Genomic DNA, 21,275 nt, shown 5'->3' on the forward strand with positions numbered 1-21,275 from the left:
CGGAGGGTAAAGACCACCTGCTCCCTGAGCTGCTGTGAGGGCTGAATGAGGCACCTGGCCAGGCGCCTGGCACAACAATGGCCCAGGGCAGGCCCCAGAGAGGCCACCGCAAGGAGGCTGCTAAGGAAGCGCCCCCCCTACACCCGCCCCCCCCAAGCCGCCCCGCCCCAGCCAGGGGGCGTACCTCTTCCTTAGTCTGAGCCTCCTGGATGAACCCCCCCCCCAAGGCCCCCCACCTCCTCCTCCCCGCCCTCCGGCCACAGGGCGTACCTGTTCCTTAGTCTGTGCCTTCTGGACGTAGTCCCGTCCCACCTTGATGCGCGGGGTGAGGATTCCTCTGGTGAAATCTGTCACGTTGATCCCCAGGAGGTGGGACACTTTTTGGGCGGCTGGTATTTTCCGAAGAGTAAGGAAGGGAAGGGAGAGAAGTTTTAATTAACCCCAAGAGAACGGGTCCCTCTGCTGGAGCACGAGGTGGTGGCTGAACAATCATCACGGGGACGACCGGCTCGGGGCCCCTCCGCAGCAGGGCACGGAGTCCTCGGCTCCCCTGTTAGACCCAGCAGCCATGGCGACCTGCACCCTCACCAGCCACGAGCGGCCAGGAGGCACCCATCCTACCTGGGGGCCCAGCACCGGTTCCTTCGCACAACCTCAGCCACACAGTACAAGAGTGCATCCCGCCCAGGGACAGTACTGCGAGGAGCCGGCCCCGATCCCGCTAAGGGGCACAACAGCACACATCCCGCGGAAACGCCTTTTACGCCCAGACACCCACGTGTTCAGTCTTTTCAGAAGCCCCTCAGAAGGGCACATTAAGGCTGATCGCTTAAGTGGGGCCATTTGCAGGACTCAGGGGGACAGCGGTGGCCGAGGCGTTTCACGGTCCTGACGTGTTCACGGGTAAGGCGCGCACTGAGACGGAGAGGCCGCCCACATCGCTGTTTTAACTGGGACAACTGGTTTGGCCTCCACGACAAAAGAGGGAAGCCCTGGTCCATATGATCAAGGGGTTTTCTAACTCATTCTGATGCCGCCTCCCCGAAAAAGCACTAGGGTCACGTTCACGTACAGTTTACAAAGAACCCGAAGTGATAGCCAGGCAGAGATACACAGGAGACGAAAAACGGAGGACGGTCTGGAATTTCTACCAGACTTCTCCTGAGCAAATCCAAGCCCAGACACCAGGCCCCACATTCCAGGCGAGGTGCCCACGGATGTTACCTGTGTTGTCAGGCATGGATGCCTGGTCGGTGTTACGCTCCTTCTTGAAGACGATGTTGCCGAGCTGAAGAACTCCCGAGATGACCCTCAGCAAGCCTTGGGGTGCAACCAAAGGCAGCTCAGAACCAGGCAGGGATTGGAATAAGCCCCTGGGTGGAGGCAGCCGCTCCCCTCCTTGGGGGGCGTGGACAGGACAAGCCACACGGTGGGCACAGCCCCCCTGCAGGGCTCACGGTCAGGGCCTCGGGCAGACCTCGGCTTGGGCAGCCCTATGCTTAGATCCAAGCTCTGTTAAAACTCCTAAAACTTCTAAATCTGGGCCAAGGACGTGCCTCTGGCCCAAGGGCCCACTGCCTGTTTTTATAAGTAAAGTTTTATTGCACAACATTGTACCCACCGTTTGCATATTATCTGTAGCTGAGCCAAGGTGGCTCCGACCCTCACGTTAGAGAACAGGGTGTGTTCTCCCTGTCCCCCACTCTTTCGAAAACAAAGCCTGAAGGCCTCTTTGCCCTCTTTCTGGGGAAACAGGAAGACACAGGCATGCTCCACACTTCACCAACGCAAAGATCCTGGCCCCTTTCCGACGAAGCAGGAATATTCCCCTCTCAGCAAATGCAAGGACCGGAGCAGGTAAGCACCCGTCCTTTGTCCTCCTGTGCAGAAATGCCTGTGGTACCACTGGGAACAGACAACCCTGACACTCAGATACGAGGTACTGCTTCATGCCCACTCGAGGCCTTCCTCCTAGCCTCCACAGGACTCCCTGAGAGCCAGAGACAACAGGAAGCGCTCCCCGGGCCCGTCAGCTGCCCCGTGCCTCCTAGGGCACGATGACCAGCCTCCTGCCTCCCCTCCCTCCCCCACAGGAGGACCAGCCTTGTACCCATTTGTTCCTCTTCTGGGATGCCCATAATCCTCATGGCCTCCATGGTCTCCTGGAACATGTCCTTGTCCTGCTGCCCTGGGATGGTGACGTGCCCGTTGGACAGGAAGCGGTATTTGTTGTATGGCTCCAACAGGAGATCAGCTGTAAGGAGGGTCAGTGAGGGGCTGTAACCAGGGTTCAAGTCAGCACTGGGGCCTCAGAGGTTTGGGAGGATGGGAGGCACCCCTAAGCCCCGAGGTACCCCCCAGAACTACGGAGCAGCCAGGAATGCCCTCTCCCCAGTGTGAGACTGACATTCACGTAGCCCCCAAGAGCATCAGGGCCCCGTGATTCACAGAGGCAGGCTCGACCGCCCCGACTCTTCTCTGGCGTGCTCAAATCAGAAGGCCGAGGCCTCGGAAGGCTGGCGTTTTCATTTCCCAAGTGGAACATGTGGCCCGACCAGGGCCCGCAGCCCGCGTGCCAGGCTGCCGGCCCACTACTCACTCTTCAGGTGCTCTCCAGCCCCAGACAGGAGGTAGTAGAAGATGTGGAAGGTCCGTTCCTCCTTGGCTTGGCGGATAGCACGAGATTTCTCCAAAAGATCTTGGCAAACATTAAGGAACTGCGCAAGCAAGCAGGGCGGAAGGCCACTCCCACCCGCCCCGCCCCCATCAAAATTGACTGAACTTTGCCAGGCAGAAAATGGCAAAATCGAACAAAAGCAAACTAAATCGGCTCCTTCCGGGGGCACAGCCTGTCCAAAAGCAGCTCTCGCACTTGGGAGCCCTGTCTGGGTAAAGAGCCCCCTCTCACAAGGGGCTGGAGCACAGAATGTTCCCACCAGCAAGGCTACGATGCCTGTGCCAAGGAGAAATGAAGGAGCATCCACTCAAACCCTGCCCCTCTGGGAACCGCACTGGAGGGTCTTCTGTCGTCGCATCCCTTTCGAAGCAGAACTCTGTCCTGCCAGTAAAGAAAAACCTGAGCTCGGGGTTGGGTGTTCCATGAGCTTCTCCGGGTACTCTTCCTGAAGCCACAGGTAAGGTGTCCTAACAGGCCCGTAAGGAGGAAGCTGCTGGAATCAGGAGACAGCTTCCTCTCCATCAAAGTCTTGTCCCTCCCCTCTAGACGCGGGACTCCAGGCCCAGGACTCCTCTCCATCAAGGTCTTGTCCCTCCAGACAAGGTCTCGTTTCCAGACCAAGGATACAAGTCTCAATGTTGGCTCCCACGATGTAGCCATTGACATCAAAGTTAATGCGAATGAATTTGCCCTAAGGAGAGACAGATAAAGAGAATCAGAAGCCCGGTCCTCCAGTTTCTAGCTCCTGCGGTATAGCCCGAAGAGGGAAAATCAAGAGACCGTGCCCATGTCGGAGGCCAGGGGCCCGTGCAGTGCACTGCATGGATACTCAGGACTCAGTGCTGTGCTGCTTAAAGCCTGGGCCAGGACAAGATCCAGAGATGCCCAAGTTCATCCGCTAAGGCACAGGAGTGCTCCTCGGTCCTCCATCTGGCTGTTGGCTACAACAGGACAAGGCGCGGGACCGGCAGGTAACTCCCCGCTGTCCCCCCTTCCCCCCCAGTTCTCTGCCACCTGGGCTGAAGCAGCCACGTGTGCAGGTCCCCACCAGCTGGAGCTCACCCCAGCCTACTCCCCGCCACAGGCCGGGAGGCAACCAGGTCCGAAGCTGCCTCACTTTCAGAGGTGAGAGCGGCAGCTGGAAGGCGACGCGTGCCAAAGCCGTGGGTGGGAGCCTGAGCCCCGCGAGCTGGGCATGGCCGGCCACTACTCACAAATCGGGAGGAGTTGTCGTTCTTCACAGTCTTGGCGTTCCCGAAGGCCTCCAGGATGGGGTTGGCCTGCAGCAGCTGTCGCTCCAACTCGCCCTGGAAAGGAACCCGGGGATGCAGTGAAGGCCAGGCAGTAGCTCGGGTCGTCGAACCTGCTCCGCCAGGCAGGGGGGCCAGTGGCAGAGCTGTGCCTACACGCCCAGCGCGCCAGGAACAGAGGGCGTTCCGGCCACGCCAGCCGCAGCCTGGCCCCTGTGTCACTCGGGAGCGACCTTCCCGCCAGGTGTTGAACTTACGTCGCCGGACTGACCGATCAGCACCCCCAGGAAGGGAAGGTGGGTGGCTCCCCCCAGCCCGACTCTGGAGGACGCGTCAGGAAGCAGCACCGTTTCTCCCCCTGCGCAGAGCCCCCCCCCCCCCCCCCCCGGAACAACGGCTTCCCTCTGCCCTCTCTGCCCGATACCCAACAACATTTTTTTCCTTTTCACAGGACAAGGTGAGAAGGAATCAGCTCCATAAAAGACACCAGCTCATTTCATCCGTGTCCTGATAGACACGGCACTTGCCCTGCTGGACCCTGTCCCGCCACCTACCCACCCCCACAGACGTGCTTCCAGAGTGTCCAGTGCGTGAGCCGGGGATCAGTGAGGCCCACCACGGGTTCTAAACTGTTTATCGACAACACCAATAAACTCTACTTGTGGTCCCAAGCCACACATGTGGCTGACACACCCTAAGCCTCCCTATCCCCGGATCCTCAGGATAGGCAAAACAGGGTGGCCCCGAGGTCATCCGGCTATCAACCGGCAAAGCGGGCGCCAACTCGCGTCTTCTCCGAGAGGTGCCAGTCACCGCCCTGTCCCCCAGCCCTGTGTGGGGCTCTACCCCGCCAGCCTAGATCAATTTTGGAAGCAGCCATCACCTTCCCAGCAGGCCAGGCAGTAACGGACACTGGCTGCGGAAAATTCGGCTCTTAATACCTGGGATCTCTCTAGGGGGAAAGAACATCACACAGGGGCCAGGCCGGCTTTTGTATTTATTAGCAAGGCTGGACTCCGGCCAGGATTTTACGGGAACGGCTGCCTGTGAGTGATGAAAAGGAAAACTGGAAGTAGCAGGAGCTCCCGGGAGAGTCGTGAGGTTCAGCCTTCCAGGCGCACCTGCTGCTGACGAGACTCGTCTGCAGAGCACTGAGCCAGGGGCTGGAAGGGGCCGGGGCAGACTCTCCTACTCCAGCAGCCCGTCCTCGGCCAGGGCTCCCCACCCCCCCCCCCACCCCCCCCCCACCGGACACCAGGGAGTCTTTTGTTTTCACACCACACGATTAAGTGAAGGAGGGTCAGTGGAGCCACGCTGAGGAGCAGGGATCAAATCCACCGCACGGGCTGAACATGTGTGCTTGGCACCAGCCGTCGCGGGACACCGGGCCCCTGCCCACAGGGCTCACGCGAGCCTGCGAAGTCAGCGGAGGCAGACCACGGAGTCCAATTTGGAGGAGCGCCGCTCCCCCACCCACTAAGACGCTCCTCACAGAGCACAGGCCGGGCCACTAGGCTGGCTGGGCCACTCCCGCTCCTGTTTCCGCAGACCGATGGGACCACGGTCCCCACCAGAGCCTGCCACCTGCCCTGGCTTGGGAGCCTCGCTAAGGTCTCTGTTGTGGGACCACACGCTGCTGCCGTGGCACATGGGACCGCTCAGCCAACTGGGGGCAGCCACTTCAGATTCCGGAGCCGAACTCCGTGCAGACAATGGTGGTGGCTAACCTATGGGTTTTTCCTTATTGACCCATACCCGGGCACGGAAGAGACCTTTATTTCTCAATAAAATCTGCACGTGACCATGACCTTATGAGGTTCTGTCAGTAACATATGCTCTAGGTCTAGAATTAACCCATCCGGTTTCTGAAGGGCTTCACTGGCTGGTGTTTCTGCCAGTGGTCTCCAACTAGTATATAAACAACAGAGGGAGGAAGAGGAAGAACGGCCAAAGATCAAGGCTCAGCCTAGGGAAGTCTACCTGGAAAGTCCCTCTCCCCGCCCCCCCCCCCCCCCCCCCCCCCCACGCTGTGCCTCGCCAACCGGCAGCCCCGGCCGGAGCCCGGCCCTCCCGTGGGCTTCGTGAGGTCGGGGCGCTCCGGTGGGCAGCCTTGGGAGAAGCATCTGGGTCACTGCGAGGGAGAGCTGCCGCCCAGAGTGTGCCGTGACAGGCTCCAGAATACGAGAGCCATAAACCAAGTTCAAGTGTCTCGTGCCCCAGCTGTGTGTGGAAAATCACTGTACAGCTTTAGGCAAGGAAATCCACTAAACTGTCAGCGGCCTTTACAACTGAGGGCCTGAGCAGTAATTGGAAGCCAGAGGCAACCTATTCAATCTCTCCACTTGGGGACAGAATGGCCTGTCACACACTGTGCCTGGAGACATAGGATGTGACAAGTTTGTTCCCCCTCATCACCCCTCCCTCCAACAGGCCGTCTCCTCCGAGTGGGGCGCCCAGGGCCTGCCGTCCCGTCCCCCTCTGCAGCTGGAGTCCCAGACACAAGCCCCACGCGTCTATGTTCTGACTCTGTAACTGCGGTCCTGTCCCCCATCCTCCAGGGCAGGGACTCCAAGGTCACCCTCCAGAGACCCAGGCACATACTAGACATTCAAAGAATAGTTGGGAAATGGATTTTATGGCAAATTCAGAGACGGAAAACCACAGCCAGAGGATTCCTAGCCTCGCGGCTCTGTTTTTGAAATAGGCCTCCTAAAGAGAATGGAAAATGGGGGTTGGAGACAGGGAGCAAGAGAAACTTTATTAGTTTCTAAATATAACTCCTGACGCCCCACGGAAAAAGATTTAGAATGTCTTGAGCAGTTTGGCACATGAAAAGTTACTTTTGGTTCGATTCCAGAAGACTGTACCCATTAGGACATTCAGGACACACCCCAGGTCTGCATGCAACAGACACACACCGCTACTTACTTCCACACGCTGCTCACGGCTCCCCGTGAGCCCCCCGTGGGGCAAGGGGCAGCCACGGAGAGACGGCGCAGTCCCCCCTGATGGCTTGAGGGGACACCACGGGCACTTGGAATTCACAAGGAAGCCTAAGAGTGTGTGCTTAAGAGAAAGGCGAGAGAGCACCACACGGGCATGCTTAGGACTGATCATCCCCAACCCTGGGACACTCCAGTGTGGGGCCTTCCGGGTGCTGCTTCTGACTGGCACAGTGCTGGCAGGTGGCGGGGGGGGGGGGGGGGGGGGGGGGGGAGAGGAGAGAGGGGACGGCCATCTCCATCTGGTCCAGACACCAAGCACGTGGGGCTCCGGGACAGCAGATTCCCATTCCACCGGACCTCGGTCGGGGTTCTGCACCGGGGCCTTACAGCTGCCGTGGGCACAGGGAGCTCTGGGCACGACCAGAGTTTCCGAGAACGGCTCCGGCGACGGGGGGGGGGGCCCGTACCCGCTCTGCGGGGGCTGTCATTTCAGAGTGCACGAGAGGTCACCGCGTGTCACACCCAGCCCCTCCTCCCAAGACAGTCAGTGAGCCGAGCCTACGAGGACAGGTCTAGCCGCAGAAGGTGACAACGGTGTGGAGTGAAAAGCTGCTCAGGAGAAAAGACATAAATCAAGGGCACACGATGGGCAGAACACGCATTCCTGGTGCAGAACGTGCAGTAAACGTGCAAGCTCACCTAGTGAGGACACTGCTGGGTTCGACCATAATCCATCAAGAGGGAGGGGGAGAAAAAGGGAAGTGAGATGACTTTCTAGTTGCCCTTTCTCTCTTCGCTGGGGGACCGTCCACCCAGAGGCATTTCAACAGCAGGGTGAGGAGGCGGGGGCTCAAAAGCTGGCCTGCCCGAGAGGCTCCAAGTCTCCGACAACTTGAGAACCGAGTTTGGGAATCTCTAATTAGCCGTAAACGCCGGGAGCGCCGCTTCGCAAAACCTGGGGGTCTCCAGTGTCCACAGCCACTCAGAAAGTTAGGAGGCCGGGGGAGAAGGGGGCTGGCTACCACCGGACCCGCTCCCCAGACGGCCGAGCTGCCGCCTCCCGGGAAAGAGGGTCCGGCCTCTGCTTCGATCCCCCAAACGCTCCGAACTACGAATCGTGAGATGCTCTTCCTCAGGGAGGAAGGCCCGCGCTCACCTGGTCCTTCTTGCTCTTGTGTGAGGAGGCCACGTGAGCCAGGTACTGAATGACTTTCTTGGTGTTCTCCGTCTTGCCGGCTCCGGACTCACCCCTGCCAAGAGAGCCAAGAAAGTTCTCAGGGGGGACGCGGCCAAAGCCTTGAAGCGCAACGCACCCGGGCCACCGCCTCCCGTTCCGCTAGGTGTCAGTGAGGGACCCAACCCCTTGCGGCAGGAGGGGGAACAGGCGAATAAATGCTGAGTTCTGGAATCCTCACTCCGGCCGCTTCCCATGGGCCTCGGGAGGCCCGACAGCAGACCGCCCGGACCCGCTGCCCGGCCTGGTCACCTGGGAGGCTTGCTGTCACAAAGTCTCAGGATCGGCTCTGGGCAGCTGTTGTCTCACGGGCCAAAGGCACTTACACGTGTCCCTTCGAAACCACTTGAAGGAATGCTCTGTACCATCAACTCCCCCCACAGTGGGGTTTATTTATCTCCTCGGTAAGTGCCGGGGGCCAGGGCGAGCAGCCCCGGTGTCTGCTTCAAAGCAGGTAAAGAAAGCCACTGTTCAGAGCTAGAAGGAATGTGCTCTGGAGGCACCCACCAGTTCCCAACTGTGCTCTGTGGAGAAGATTCCTGCTTCTCTCTGCTACGGACCTCCCCGCACGGTACGAGGAAGCGGAAGGGGAGCCCACGTCTGGCCCCGAAACTAAGCTTATCTGTGCTGCGGGACTGCTGAGCGGCTAACCTGGGGCCTGGGGGCCCATCCCATGGGGAAAGGGCAGGGGCCCGACTGGGAGCGGAGCTCAGCAGCCTGGGTCTCGGCAGGAGTCTGCACAGCAAGGACAAGCCAGGGGGTGACACGAGGCCCCGCCACCCGGGCAGAAACACTTACGTGCACAGAATGGACTGGTCCTCTCGGTCTGAAACAAAGAAGACATCAGGTTAACTTCCGCCGGATACAAAAGCCTCCCTGTCAGGCTTCTGAAGAGCTGCCCCTTCCCCAGGAGCAGAAGGTCTCGGCCGCTGCCCTTGCGGAGGGCCCCGCACGCCGGCCGGCATCCACCCGCCCGATGCCCCACTCGGACAGGTGCCAGTGTCGCTGGGCGTCTGCCCCTCCCCTCCCCCCACCACTCCGGGAGCTCAGCCTGCCCACCCTCACTGCCCGGCACCCCCCTCCCCCACCAGGAAACCACCTCCAAGAAAGCCCATCTCCAGAGAGCTCCCCAGGAGTCTGCTGCACCGAGGGCGGAGGGGAGGCCTGCCCTGTTACGCTGACCCTTGGGGCGGGGGCCGTAGAAATAAGGCCCGGCAACGTCGGTGAGGCGGCTGGGTACAGGCCGGGCAGACCGGGCTGGGGCACAGGGCCGCCTCTGCCGCGGGGTGTGTGGGACCTCCGACCCGTGCACGGGCTCCCGGAGCCCCCGCCTCCTCCCGTGACGGGGAGACGAGCACCCGTGCACGGAGGCAGCAGTGCGGGCTCTGGCACGTGGGAGTGCTCAGCGAGCTGGTTCAAGGGCGGCTCGGAAGGAACGCAAACATGTCAGAATCACAGCTTCTGACCGGCGTCTGGGACAACCTGGGCCTCTAGGCCTGGCCGTCGGGAACTTTCTACGACCGTCCCCAGCTGTGACTCCCTTAGCAAGTAAGGACACACCAGCTCGCGCCCCTTGTGTGCGGGAGGAACAGTACCGACCACGCTTTGAAAGCGAAGTCTGACAGAAATGCTGGAAGGCGTCTGGGCTGACCTGGTTCAGGGCGGGGTGTCCAATCCTAAGCAATGGCTGAGAAGACAAACTCATGGTTTTCCCCTTTTCACCCGACCCTGCGTAATCCCCTCAACTCCCTGAGGTCAAATCCGACTGATATTTGAGCTGCCGTGAGGTCTGCAAATCCCAAGTCTCGGTTTCCTTATCCATAGAGTAACTATGCTACTAACTCCCTGACAGGATTAGCGTGGAAAACAGAAGTAACACATGTAACGGATGGACCGGCACGTCAATAGGACGAGCTCCGCAAACGGCCGCTATCTACTTCCCCGTCGCGAAGCGGGAGTCCTTAGTGAGGAGGAACAGAGGACTGCTAGTCAAGCCCCAGTAGAAGAGCACTGGCTGAGGAGTCTCAGAGGAGGACCAGCCACAATCAGAATTCGTGGTGCTGCACAGAAACCAGCGCTGGTGGGTGGTCTGGAAGGACACGCTCACTGGCTGCCACTGGCTGCCACTGGTTGGCCAGGGCCCTGCAGGATGGGACGACGGGAGAGTGAGAGTGACTCATGGCTCACTGTGTTCACGGCCTCAGAGGACGGCTTTAGCTGTTCAACACCAACAGACACCGCTCAGCTAGGTCACCTGCCTCCTGGCAAGGAGAGCCTCCAACGTGCCCAATCTCGGCGCATATGCGTTCACACGCGTCTCCAGCCCTTGTGTGTGGGTCGCTCGGGAGGGAAAGAGGACATCCAGACAGAGAGAGGCAAGAATGAGCCTCCCACCCAACACAAACGGCAGCGCCCCCCCCGCAGCCCTCCCTCCGGCCCCCTAGCAAACATCAACAGTGTGGGGGTGCAAGGGAACTCAGCCAGGCACCTCCACCCACACACCCCACACCCTGCTCACCACTGGGCACCTTCTCAGAGCAGCCCCCGGTCTCAACTTTCCCACCAAACGAGGTCCTTCAAGACCGACCTCAAGACCACGCAGCAAGGGCCCAGGGAGCCTCTGCAGGGTCTCCGGAAGACGGGGGGGGGGGGGGGGGGGGGGGGCGGGGGCAGGGAGGGAGCAGGGGCTAAGGGCTGGGGAGGACAGGGCAGTCCCCAGCACCCGCCCTCTGAGGACAGCGTGGCCACCAGCAAGGTCTGAGCAAACCCAGCTGTGATCCCAGGCCCTGGCGCCCCCACCCCCACCCCCTCACATCCCTGTGGGGCCAGCCCCCGCCGCGGACACGTTCAGTCACTGCTCCACAACTGGGCAAGAATGTACCTGTGCGGGCTGGCAAGTCGTAAGGCAGCAGCGGCCGACGCTACCATAAAAGGAAACATCCCCATCCCTTCCAGAAGGAACCGTTTTCCCAGGGCTGCCCAGGCCCCGTCCCTGGGATGGCTAGAATTCCTCTGATTGTGTGTCAGATGCTGAGCTGCCGAACAACAGGAAGCAGAGCCCGCAAACACACACACGTGCAGACACACAGCCGCGCAGAGCCGGACAGGCTGCGTGCGGGCCCATGCGCTTGCGGGCACGTGCACACCCACGCCCGTGGACACACAGGTACAGACGCGGGTGTGCATGAACACGAATGCAGACGCGCACACGGGTGGCACGCACAGAGGCCTGAACACGCTTCAATTCCCGATTCTGGACCCAAGTGCTAGGTGGCCTCCATGCACTTCACCTCCTCCAGGCCTTCCTCTCTTGACCCTTCACCCCCAATCCCTGAAGCACCACTGTCAACATGGCCTGCAAGGACACACTCCAATGCTCTCATTTGATAAAGAAGTCTGGATCCGCTTTGCCAGAATACTCTTTTGGGCAAACGCTTTTGCAGAGAAAAACTGATGGAGCCCTCTCTCGTCTCCTCAGCTCTGGTCTCTACCCCTTGGGGCCCCAAACCCACCTGCCTGCAGTGAAAGGACACCATGGCCCTGTAAGTCTGGAAAGGTCTTTTCAGTTCCTACAGTGGGTTTGGGTCTGTTATCTTGCGGCCTCACAGGAGGAGGCAGGGGACGAGGCGGGCACTGTCCCTGGTTTGCGTGTGTTTCTTCTCCTAGTGCTTCTGGATTTGTTCCTCAGCTCGGAAGCTCTTCTGGGTACGGGGATGGTTAGAATTCTCAGCAACCAGGAAGCTCTCTGCCTGACTCAGTTTACTTGGTCAGACCCCCCGTGCATTCCAGCGGGGACCCTCCTTAAGACCTTCCCCACACGGTAACCTCGTGGCACACAGACACTCCAGAATTCAGGCTGCTGTGTTTTTGTTTGACTGTTTATTTATTTTTGAGAGAGAGAGAGAGAGAGAGCGAGCACGAGCAAGGAAGGGGCCGAGAGGGAGGGAGGCACAGAATCCAAAGCAGGCTCCAGGCTCTGAGCTGTCAGCACAGAGCCTGATGCGGGGCTCAAAGTCACGAACCGCGAAATCTTTTTTTTTTTTTTTAATTTTTTTTTTTTCAACGTTTATTTATTTTTGGGACAGAGAGAGACAGAGCATGAACGGGGGAGGGGCAGAGAGAGAGGGAGACACAGAATCCGAAACAGGCTCCAGGCTCTGAGCCATCAGCCCAGAGCCCGACGCGGGGCTCGAACTCACGGACCGCGAGATCGTGACCTGGCTGAAGTCGGACGCTTAACCGACTGCGCCACCCAGGCGCCCCAACGAACCGCGAAATCTTGACCTGAACCGAGGTGTGACGCTTAACTAACTGAGCCACCCAGGCACCCTCAGGCTGCTCTGCTGTGATCGAAGTCCTTATTTGGGCCTATAGGGACTGAAGGCTTATTTGAAAACACCCTTCCTTCTGCCACACCAGGAGGAGGCAGGCAGACAGAAAGACGACAGGAACCCTATGGCCCAGAACCAGGCGAGTGCACCCATCAGAGGCAATCCAGTTCTGAGAAACAGGTTCCCTGCCGGGATGAAGGCATCAGACTGACTGTGGCCCCTAACCTCTCCTGCCCAGCCCCTAACTTGGTTGGGGGTTGGGTAGAGATGGGATTATAAAACCTCTCTCTAGTGGTTTTCAACTCTTTAAGAGCAACTTGCTCTCAGATAAACTCTTGAATTTCCAACTTGAAGAACAGGAGATAAACACCAGAGCTGCCTCGGTGGTGGAGACAGGGCTCCTTAGAGCACACTTAGACAACCACTACCTGTGTGTCTGGAGCACTGACAGAAGAGAGAGGACAGCGTTCTGATTTCCACTCTGTACTCTCCCTAGAGATGCCTGGCCCCTTGACCTCTCGGAATCGGAGGCCAGGGCCTCACCAGCAGGGCTGCTCTAAGGACTGAATGACATGGGTGCCTGAAGCACGTGGTACAGCACAGACGCCTGGAAACGTTGTCCTTAATAACCCCAGGCCCTTTGCACCTCCCCTGTGCACCCTCCACAGAACAACCACAAAAAAGGTTTTAAGTTACATGTTCACTGATGGGGCCATTCCCTTTCCCGATTTTATTTGAAACCCAAAATGCCCTAAGGCCTTTCAGAGCTGATACAGGCCTCCAGCCCGGGACAGGTGTTTCTAGCCGGCTCAGGAGGCCCAGCTCAGGTGGGAGGAGGGGAAACCTGACCACAGGTATTTCACCCCAGGTACAGACTTCTGCTAGGGGCTTTATCGCTCACTTCCTCACTGAGAGGAGCTGCGATTCTTGTCCATAAAAGGCCACAAGGCTCGCAGAGTGGTGACATCAGCCCCGACAGGAAGTACCCAAGGAAGAGAATGGGCCTGCTTCACCAACAGCCGCTGCCGGGACTGACTCATCAAACGCTCACTGAGCTAAGGGCTCCCGAGGGCCGGTTGCTCTGGGGCGGGGGGGGGGGGGGGGGGGGGGGGGGGGGCACACCTGAGGAACGCCCTGCCCTCGGGACCCGTCTTCAGATCAACCAGGCTTCTAGAGCAGTGGAGATGGGCCAAGAAAAAGGAAAACGAAGGGCAGTCTCAGGTCGGGTGCACACCAGTGTGGGGCGACCCGTGACAAGCAGGCCTAAACTTTCCCCCACCGAGGCATGTGCCTGTCACGAAAACGGCAGACAGACCCCAGGGTGGCTCACGGTGTGAACCCTGCAGAGTGTCGCCCGGGAACAAAGCGCAAAGGCCTGCACTCCGGGGTCGGTTCTCTCAAGAGCCCTGTGGAGTGTCGGGCTCTCGTGGGCCACAGGGCAAAGCTTTCGCCAAGTATGAAACGTGGAGACACCTGTGGGTTCAGGCTCAGAACCTGGGGGCTGGGAAGGCCCCGGGGAACATCTGGCTCAAACAAGTCCGTTCAGAGGGCAGGACACCGAGTCCCGGAAACCCTCCTACGTTGTCAAAGGCACGCAAGCTGGGCCACGAAGCCGGGCCTCCGGGTGTCCGGTTCTTCCCTGTGGACGCTTCCTACAGGGCAGGCCGCTCGGCCACCAGCAACGCTGCAGAGCAGGAGCCGTCTGCTTTCTCAAGAAGGGTTCCGGGGGCCTTACAGACCCACCTGGTACTTTCTCCAAAGCCAGACCCGTTCACCCGGGTTGCAGGTGCTTGGGAGGCAAGGAGAGAGGTGAGAAAGGCAGAATGATGCTCCACGTCAACACGGGCCGCAGGCCGATGCTAAGCCTCAGGCCCCGTGTGTCGTGGAGCCTCTGGCAGACCGCCCGCCTCGCCGCCCGCAGCCAGGGACTCCCAAGCACACAGCATGGTAGGTGCCAACGGTCTCGCCAAGGCACGCGGGTAGGTCCAGACCAGGAAGATGCCAGATCAGCAGCAACCTCGGCCAGAAAGCAGCTGGATGCGGCCCAGTGTCTCCACCCACACACTCCCCCAGGCGCGGCTGTGTCCGAACCCCCGCCGAGTAGGCCCAGGTCCCTCGTCGCGGGAGGCCTAGAACGGGCGCCTCCCCCATCAGGCACCTTCGATAATTAGAAAGAAGCCCCAGGGACCGCACTGAACGTTCCCCATGGTAGAGGGCAGGCCAGGCCCCAAACAAGTCCTCTTTCGGCCGAAAGGCACCTAGCTGCTCACACCGGTGACTCCCGGGGCGCGGGCAGACCTGTCAGAAGCCACTGCTGGTCGTTGGGACACCTTGTCCCTGGGCGGGGCTGGGAGTGTGGGGCGGCTGCTGAGACAGCCCTGGCAGGTCTGTCAGGGTGGAGGGAAATTCAAACGTCACACGTGAGTGCCGACATCTCACAGCAAATGCCACCTGGCCGCTCAGAGAGACCGTGTCCCAAACGCTGGAAGGCCAGCCTGCCTTGCTCTTAGACAACATTCCCCTCAGGGCAAAGGAGAGACAGGCAGGGGGGCTGGGCTAGGCCCACCAGAGCCCCAGGTCACAGCTCCACTGTCCAGGAGGGACGAAGGGAAGCATGGGAGGGAAGGACAGTGGGGCACCAGGAATGAGAGGGACTTGGCCAGACAAAGCTCAGGACCCACTTGGCCCCACATCAGAGTACAAACAGGCCTGGCTTTTAGAAATGCCCCCATGATGAGTGTCGTCAGGCTTGGTGGAGGACAGCAGGAACACGGGTGCTGGGAGGCGAGCGGCTATAGCACGTGGAGCTGCGTCCCGAAGAAGCCAGTGGCCCCGGTCGCCTTGAGAAGGGGCCATCAAACGAAATGAAAGGCGTGTTGGTAACTGTTAGGCCAGAATTTGCTCCTGGGGCCTGGCCTCTGTCCTTGGCTTTCAGCTTAGCGTGTCTGTGGGCCAGCAAAGGGTGGGGACCAGATCTTCATCCAGTCCCCAAGTCTGGCTGGAATGACGGCCTCAGCCCCGGCCAGAGCTGCCTGTTGGCCAAAAGAACATCAAGGGTCCTCAGAGTTCGTGGCAAAGGTGGCCACCGGGCCAACAGCCTTGGTCGAGACCAAAGGAGTTTGACAGAAGCCAGTTAGAGAATCCTGACTTTCACGCCGACACACTTTCAGCTCTCTTACTCTTTAGTTTTAGAGACTTTGTCTTGTTCTCATCGGACAGCTTCATTCCTGAAATCAGGCAGGGGAAGGAAAGCAACCCATTCCTCTGAACACACGGACGATCAGTCCTGACCTATTGGAACATGACTCTGCTGGAGTCTGAGCCAGAACTGGACAGAACAAGAAATACGGCTGGTAAGCGGCATTCACAGGCCGAGAGGAGGGGCGTGTCCAGGGAGGCTAAAAGCACGAAGCTCCTGGGCCATTACAGACTTTGCAGGTGCCTTCTGGTTGTTTGTCCGTGGGCTGGAGAGGGGTAGTGACGGATACACTGAGCCACGCTTTGGACCACCCTCAAAATTTCAGGTTCCCGGAGGGCACCTCCTTCTCGCCTCCCACTGCAGATGGCCCAGAGCAAACCCCAGCAGACCCACTGGGTGGGATTCAAAGCCAAACAAAAAAGTAAGCCTAAATAAAGCCGAATCCTTGAAAAGGATCCACGAACCGCAGATTCCTCTTCTAGAAAGAACATTTTACAGAAATGGGACGGATAGGCACGACCACATTATAATTAAGCAGCCTCACTCTGAGGACCGGGCTCTCCTACTGGGGGACCCGACCAAGCAGCCTCCTGCGAGGGGCTGTAGGACAGCACCTCACCCCCACCCCGTCCAGGATCGGGTGGGCCCAGGGTCGCTTGTCACAGCACGCCCCACCCCCGGGGTCCCCACCTTATGTCAACAGAGGATCCCTTTCAGCACTGCTGAAAAGAGCCACTTCCAAGTGCACAACGTTTTCCTGAAGCCCCGCTGAAGCCATGTCGACCCGCAGGCCTCCGGCTGCCCGCTGGGGGCCACGGACAAGACGGGAGACCGAGGGAGACTGCGTCTGCCCGAGCACACCTGTGTGCTCTGCGGCCGCTGCTGGGAAGGTGGCTTTGACGAGTCACTTCCCATGCACACTGCTACCAGAGCCTGAACTCTCCCGAGTTGTTCTCGGAGGAGATTAAGAAGCCTGCCCTGGAGCGAGCATTTGGTGATCACTTCCGTTAAGCGAGTGGGAGCATGGAGGGAAAGAACGCAGGACGTGGAGGGCAGAGACGGTGAAGTCAAAAACTGATTGCAGGCCAGGCCCCTTGTCTCATCCCCGCAACCCCCCCCCCCACGTACGTTTTCATTGAGCCAAGAGGCAGACAAGAGGAGGAAGGCTCAGCGACAGCGGCCCCCCATCAGTCAGGAACCCAAATCGAGGGCAACCCCAGCCGCTCTTCTCCACATCACAGCTCTGGCTCACAAGACAAGTTCCTCCTAAAGCCGAGGCTGCTGGCGTGGGTGACCCGTGCCTGTCTTGTATCAAAGCCGCTCCCACCAGCCCCGCAGCCCTAAGGCGAGGCGAGGCTCCCTGCTCTGTGCTAGGCTCTCTCCCTCCTCCTCAAGTTCATTCACCTGCCTCTCGGGACCTCCTCCAGGTGGGCCCAAGTCTGGTGCACAGAGACCACCTGTGGGCAGGGGGCACGCGCCCGTGGGGAAGGCAACCACACGTGGGCACTTGGGGCCTGGCCCCAGACCTCCCTGCGGCTGGCGGGGGCCTCTGCGTGCACGGTAGTGCTTCTCTGGCAGGGCCCGAGCCCCCTGGCCGGCACGTTCCTGCTTAAGTGGAGTCATCCCATCTGTGGTTTCCTCGGCCGCCTGTCCTGGTGCGTGTGTTCACGGTCATGTTTCCCCGTCCCCACGAAGCACTTCCCCAGCGCCTCCCCCGCTTGGTGCTTTTTTCCCTCAGAAAGGCCTCGGAAAGCAGAGAGTTCAACAGCAGCAGTTGGCAGAGAGAGTGTGGAGAAGGAACGAGGGCCTCCAGCCAGCCAGACACACAGAAGTCCTCCAAATGCCAGCCAGAGAGCGAGGGGCAATGGTGCCCCTGGGGGACAGGCACCGGGACGGGGGGACGGAATCAGGAGGCCCTGGTCTCTGGCGCTGAGTGGGCAAGTCAGTTAGCATTCATCTCTGGGCCTGTCCCTTCACCGGTGAATTACAGGGATCACACTCACATACGAAGACAGCACTAGAATTCAACCCCGGGTCACCCCGGAGGTCAGCCTGCCGCCGAGGGCGCTCGGACATCCGCCGGACACTCTGAGCAGCTGCTGGGGCACCAGCCGCTTCTCCGGGCAGCTTCTGCTGAGACGCAGAGGTGGGATTAGCCCAGAGCAAAGGGTTAAATAGTTCTCAGATTAGTTTAGGCCTGGAATGAAAGCAGACCCCGCTGCCACTCCCCCAGACACGCTGGGAGCTCATTAAAATACCATGAAGTCACCGAAAGCGAACCGGACCTGGCATTCTACCTAATCGGCACAGAAGAGGTTTTCTGCTTTCGCTGAGGAGAGAGCTGCGCTCGAGTCAGATTCTTTCACTGGTCGGTTCTCCCCTAAGAACATGCACACAGCCTGACCCCCAGAGGGAGAGCCCAGAACGCCAGGTCCCGCCGGGAGCCCGGGGTGCCATTTCCCAACCCCATGGCGCCTTCAACAGGCCGCGTGCCGCTCCTGCCCCGGGACGTGCCCTCATGCCCCACAGCGCTATCCCCTGCCCGGCAAGGGGCTCACGCTCTCGTCCAGCGGCCCTTTACGGAATCCCGAGGACCAAGGACCGGCTCAATCCCTGAGGCAGGAAGAACCCATTCATGGCCACGGCAACATACGTGGAAAAGAAGCCAGGGTTGGGAGGGTGAACCGACCAAGTCACCGCAACTTTAATTAAACCCAAGGTCGAGGCTTAAAACAAACAGAACTGCCGGGCACGTCTGGGCTACACTGTAACCACTTGTTGACGCACACCTGCCAGCCTTTCCGCAGGAGCCGGCCTCCCCGGTCCCTCCCCGACCACCCCAGGCCTGGGTGGCCACACCTTCCCCTGAACTCCCAGGACACCTGCTGCAGCCGCGCAATCGACACGGTGGCAGCTTGTCTTCTTCTACAGCCACGGCCCCAGATGTCTGCGTGCAAACACGTCCCATCCCTCCGCCTGGACTGCCAGGGTCTCCAGTGCCAGAGTAATGCACTAAACCTCTTGGTATTCCGGCACTTTCTACCTCCTCTCTCCACAGACTAATCCAGGGTGCCAAAGGCTGCCATGCCCCATCCTGTGCCCATGGCAGACAGCACTAATCAATCCCAGCAGCATCCCTTGGCATTGAGTCTTGGATCCTTGGCAAGGCGGAGGCACTACTGACCCACGGAAGCCGACACTCAATAAAACCACTCTGCAGGGCTCAGTCCGGTGGTTCCCAAGTGCAGGCAGTTTTGCCCCCCAGGGAACATCTAGTAGCAAAGTCTGGGGACGTTTCTGGTTGTCACAATGGAGAGGGAGGGTGCCGCTGGCATTTAGTACAAAGGGGCCAGGTTGCTGCTAGACATCTACAATGCACAGGACCAGCCCGCTACCCCCAGCAGAGAACTACCCGGCCCCAAAGTCAAGAGTTGCCAAGTTTGAGAAGCCCTGGCTCACTCTGACAAATAGGTAGGGTGACCATAGAATTTATCACCCAAACTGGGCTGCTCTTGAAAGTGAAAATGGACACCACTAATACTAACTGCGGGACAAGAGGCATACGTTAGAACTGAGGCAAACCAGAGAGTTTAAGAGATGAAAGGCAGGGAGGTCCCGGGAACAGGCAAAGAGCTCCTCTCATAAAAGTCCCCAGACAAAGCCACCAACTACCCTATTTGGCAGAATAAATGCTAGTATGTCATAAGCCACAGGCAGCTCAGGGAGGAAACCTTTTTCTAGTCCCTGTTTAGGGAAAAAGCAGAAAAGGAACTATCTGGCTGTGCCTTTTAAGAGGTGAGTAGCAGAGAACAACCCTGTTTCCCCCCAAAGCCAGTGCCAAGGAGCTCATCTCAGAGCCCGCTGACCCCGAGGTACCACTGTCCATAATTAAGTCCTGTTAAGTAACTTCCTCTCTGCTCCAAGAACAAGAGACCTGTGGCTAACTGCTTTGCAGGTCAGCTGTGCCCAGCGAGAAGGGACTCGGAAATATTCTCAGTGGGTCACCGTGGGGGCTCAGGGCTGCAGCAAGTCCAGCATCATGCAGAAGGTGAGGGAAAACCTCTCAGACGGAGGGTTAGAAATTACGTGGGCCTGAACTCCCACAGATCGTTAAAAAGAAGCACCAAGGCCCCTGTCTTCCTGGGCCCACAGTGGATTGGCATCCCTGGTCTCCAAAGGATGAAACGCCCACCCACTTGCTCTTGTAATTTGGGAAGCCCCTCGCTTCCTATCAAGACCATTCTGTTAGGGCCAAAGCTTCCCGGTCAACATGAAGGAAAGCTCCAGCCTTCTGGATATCCCTTTCCGTTTTTCAATTATCTCCAACCTATGGAGCTGACTTGTGCTCCTCAAATTTTTTTTATTGCTGGATAAAAATTGGGCAAATCTCTTTAGGAAGGAGTCACGCAAGACATGGGAAGAAAGGCTGGGAGTCCAGTTCTAAGGACCCCCAGCTGCTGGTGCCATGTTCCACATCATGACATTGCCCTTGCCACAATGGCTTGTCCGAAAGTAAAGGAAGGCCACATGCTAGAAAACCGTTCAAATCCAGGATCCGAGTGTGGGAATGTGCCCTAATTCAGCAACGCAGAGCTCAGGAAGACTCTGGGGTGAACTTGCACTGGGCCAATTAAGACAGCTAGGAGAAAAATGACTCATAACCTCTAGAGACACAGACTCAGGCTCTTCTGGAATCTCACAGAATGTTCTCCCACCAGACTGCTTTAGTTAGCACTTTAAAACAGACATCCCACTTTAAAAGTAATGGGCTGGTTTCCCCAAGAAATTTTCATCGATGTAAACATAAGCCAAAGGCTAGGCCAAACTCGTACATGCTGCAGAATGCATTGAGCTTGGCAATGAAATGCCTTCCCCACAACAACTATGTGTACGACACGAGACAGACCCGCGGGCCGCCCCTTCAAACCACTATGCCACAGATAAAGCTGCTAATACAGCAAGGTTCTCTATCACCACTGCCCAGCTTCGTGGCCAAGTTTAAAGGAAACAGGCAGGCGCGTGTATTCGGATTTGGAAAAGCACTATCAGTATGAGGTTTGGGAATACAGCCCGGCCTGGAAGTTGGGCTTGACTCAGAATGACATTGACATGCCGCCATAGGCCAAGCACCTGGCTAAGCTCGAGAATATAAAGGCAACATGGGCCCTGTCTGTGTCTAGGAGGGAAAAACAAGTCTGTGAGCACCTAAGTCAAATGAAGTATCACCAAATCTAGTCCAGACATCCTCCCTGGAGGGCAGGAATGCCTCAGTCTGGTCTTTCACGAGGGAGTAGGGACTTGCCAGGCACTACAGGCAGCTGGCACGGGCCAGGCGGCCTGAAGCAGAAAGGCCTGGTAGAGAAACGGATGAGGTCCCCATAGCAGGAAAGTCAGAGGCAGTGGAAAGACGATGACAAAGGGCACTGCATGCTGCTGGCGGGTTGCAGAGTTACCTCTGGGGCCACGGAGGAGCCTTTTCAAGACTTCTGAAGATTTTGAATCAGGGGGTCTGATCAGATTTGCATTCTAGAAAGATGACCCTCTGTCAAAAGCAGAGGGAGGGCTCTATTAAGAGTGAAGGTTAAGAGGTCACAGCAACAGTGCAGGCAAAACCCTGCAGAGGCCATAACTGAGGTCAG

The 21,275-nt window shown here is 58.7% G+C and overlaps 1 protein-coding gene across 1 annotated transcript in view; it reads right to left on the bottom strand.

Annotated features, from left to right (window-relative positions):
- MYH9 (myosin heavy chain 9) overlaps positions 1-21,275 on the bottom strand; it is a 92,985-nt gene that overhangs the window by 33,688 nt on the left and 38,022 nt on the right. The window contains exons 4-11 of the mRNA XM_043563663.1: positions 8,905-8,932; positions 8,029-8,122; positions 3,892-3,984; positions 3,305-3,368; positions 2,600-2,698; positions 2,111-2,254; positions 1,225-1,320; positions 271-389 (exon numbers count right to left, since the gene is read on the bottom strand). Of these exons, the coding sequence (XP_043419598.1) occupies positions 271-389; positions 1,225-1,320; positions 2,111-2,254; positions 2,600-2,698; positions 3,305-3,368; positions 3,892-3,984; positions 8,029-8,122; positions 8,905-8,932 (737 nt within the window). The remainder of the gene's footprint in view (positions 1-270; positions 390-1,224; positions 1,321-2,110; positions 2,255-2,599; positions 2,699-3,304; positions 3,369-3,891; positions 3,985-8,028; positions 8,123-8,904; positions 8,933-21,275) is intronic.

Source organism: Prionailurus bengalensis, chromosome B4 (genome assembly GCF_016509475.1).
Source record: "Prionailurus bengalensis isolate Pbe53 chromosome B4, Fcat_Pben_1.1_paternal_pri, whole genome shotgun sequence".
Classification (NCBI taxonomy): domain Eukaryota; kingdom Metazoa; phylum Chordata; class Mammalia; order Carnivora; family Felidae; genus Prionailurus; species Prionailurus bengalensis.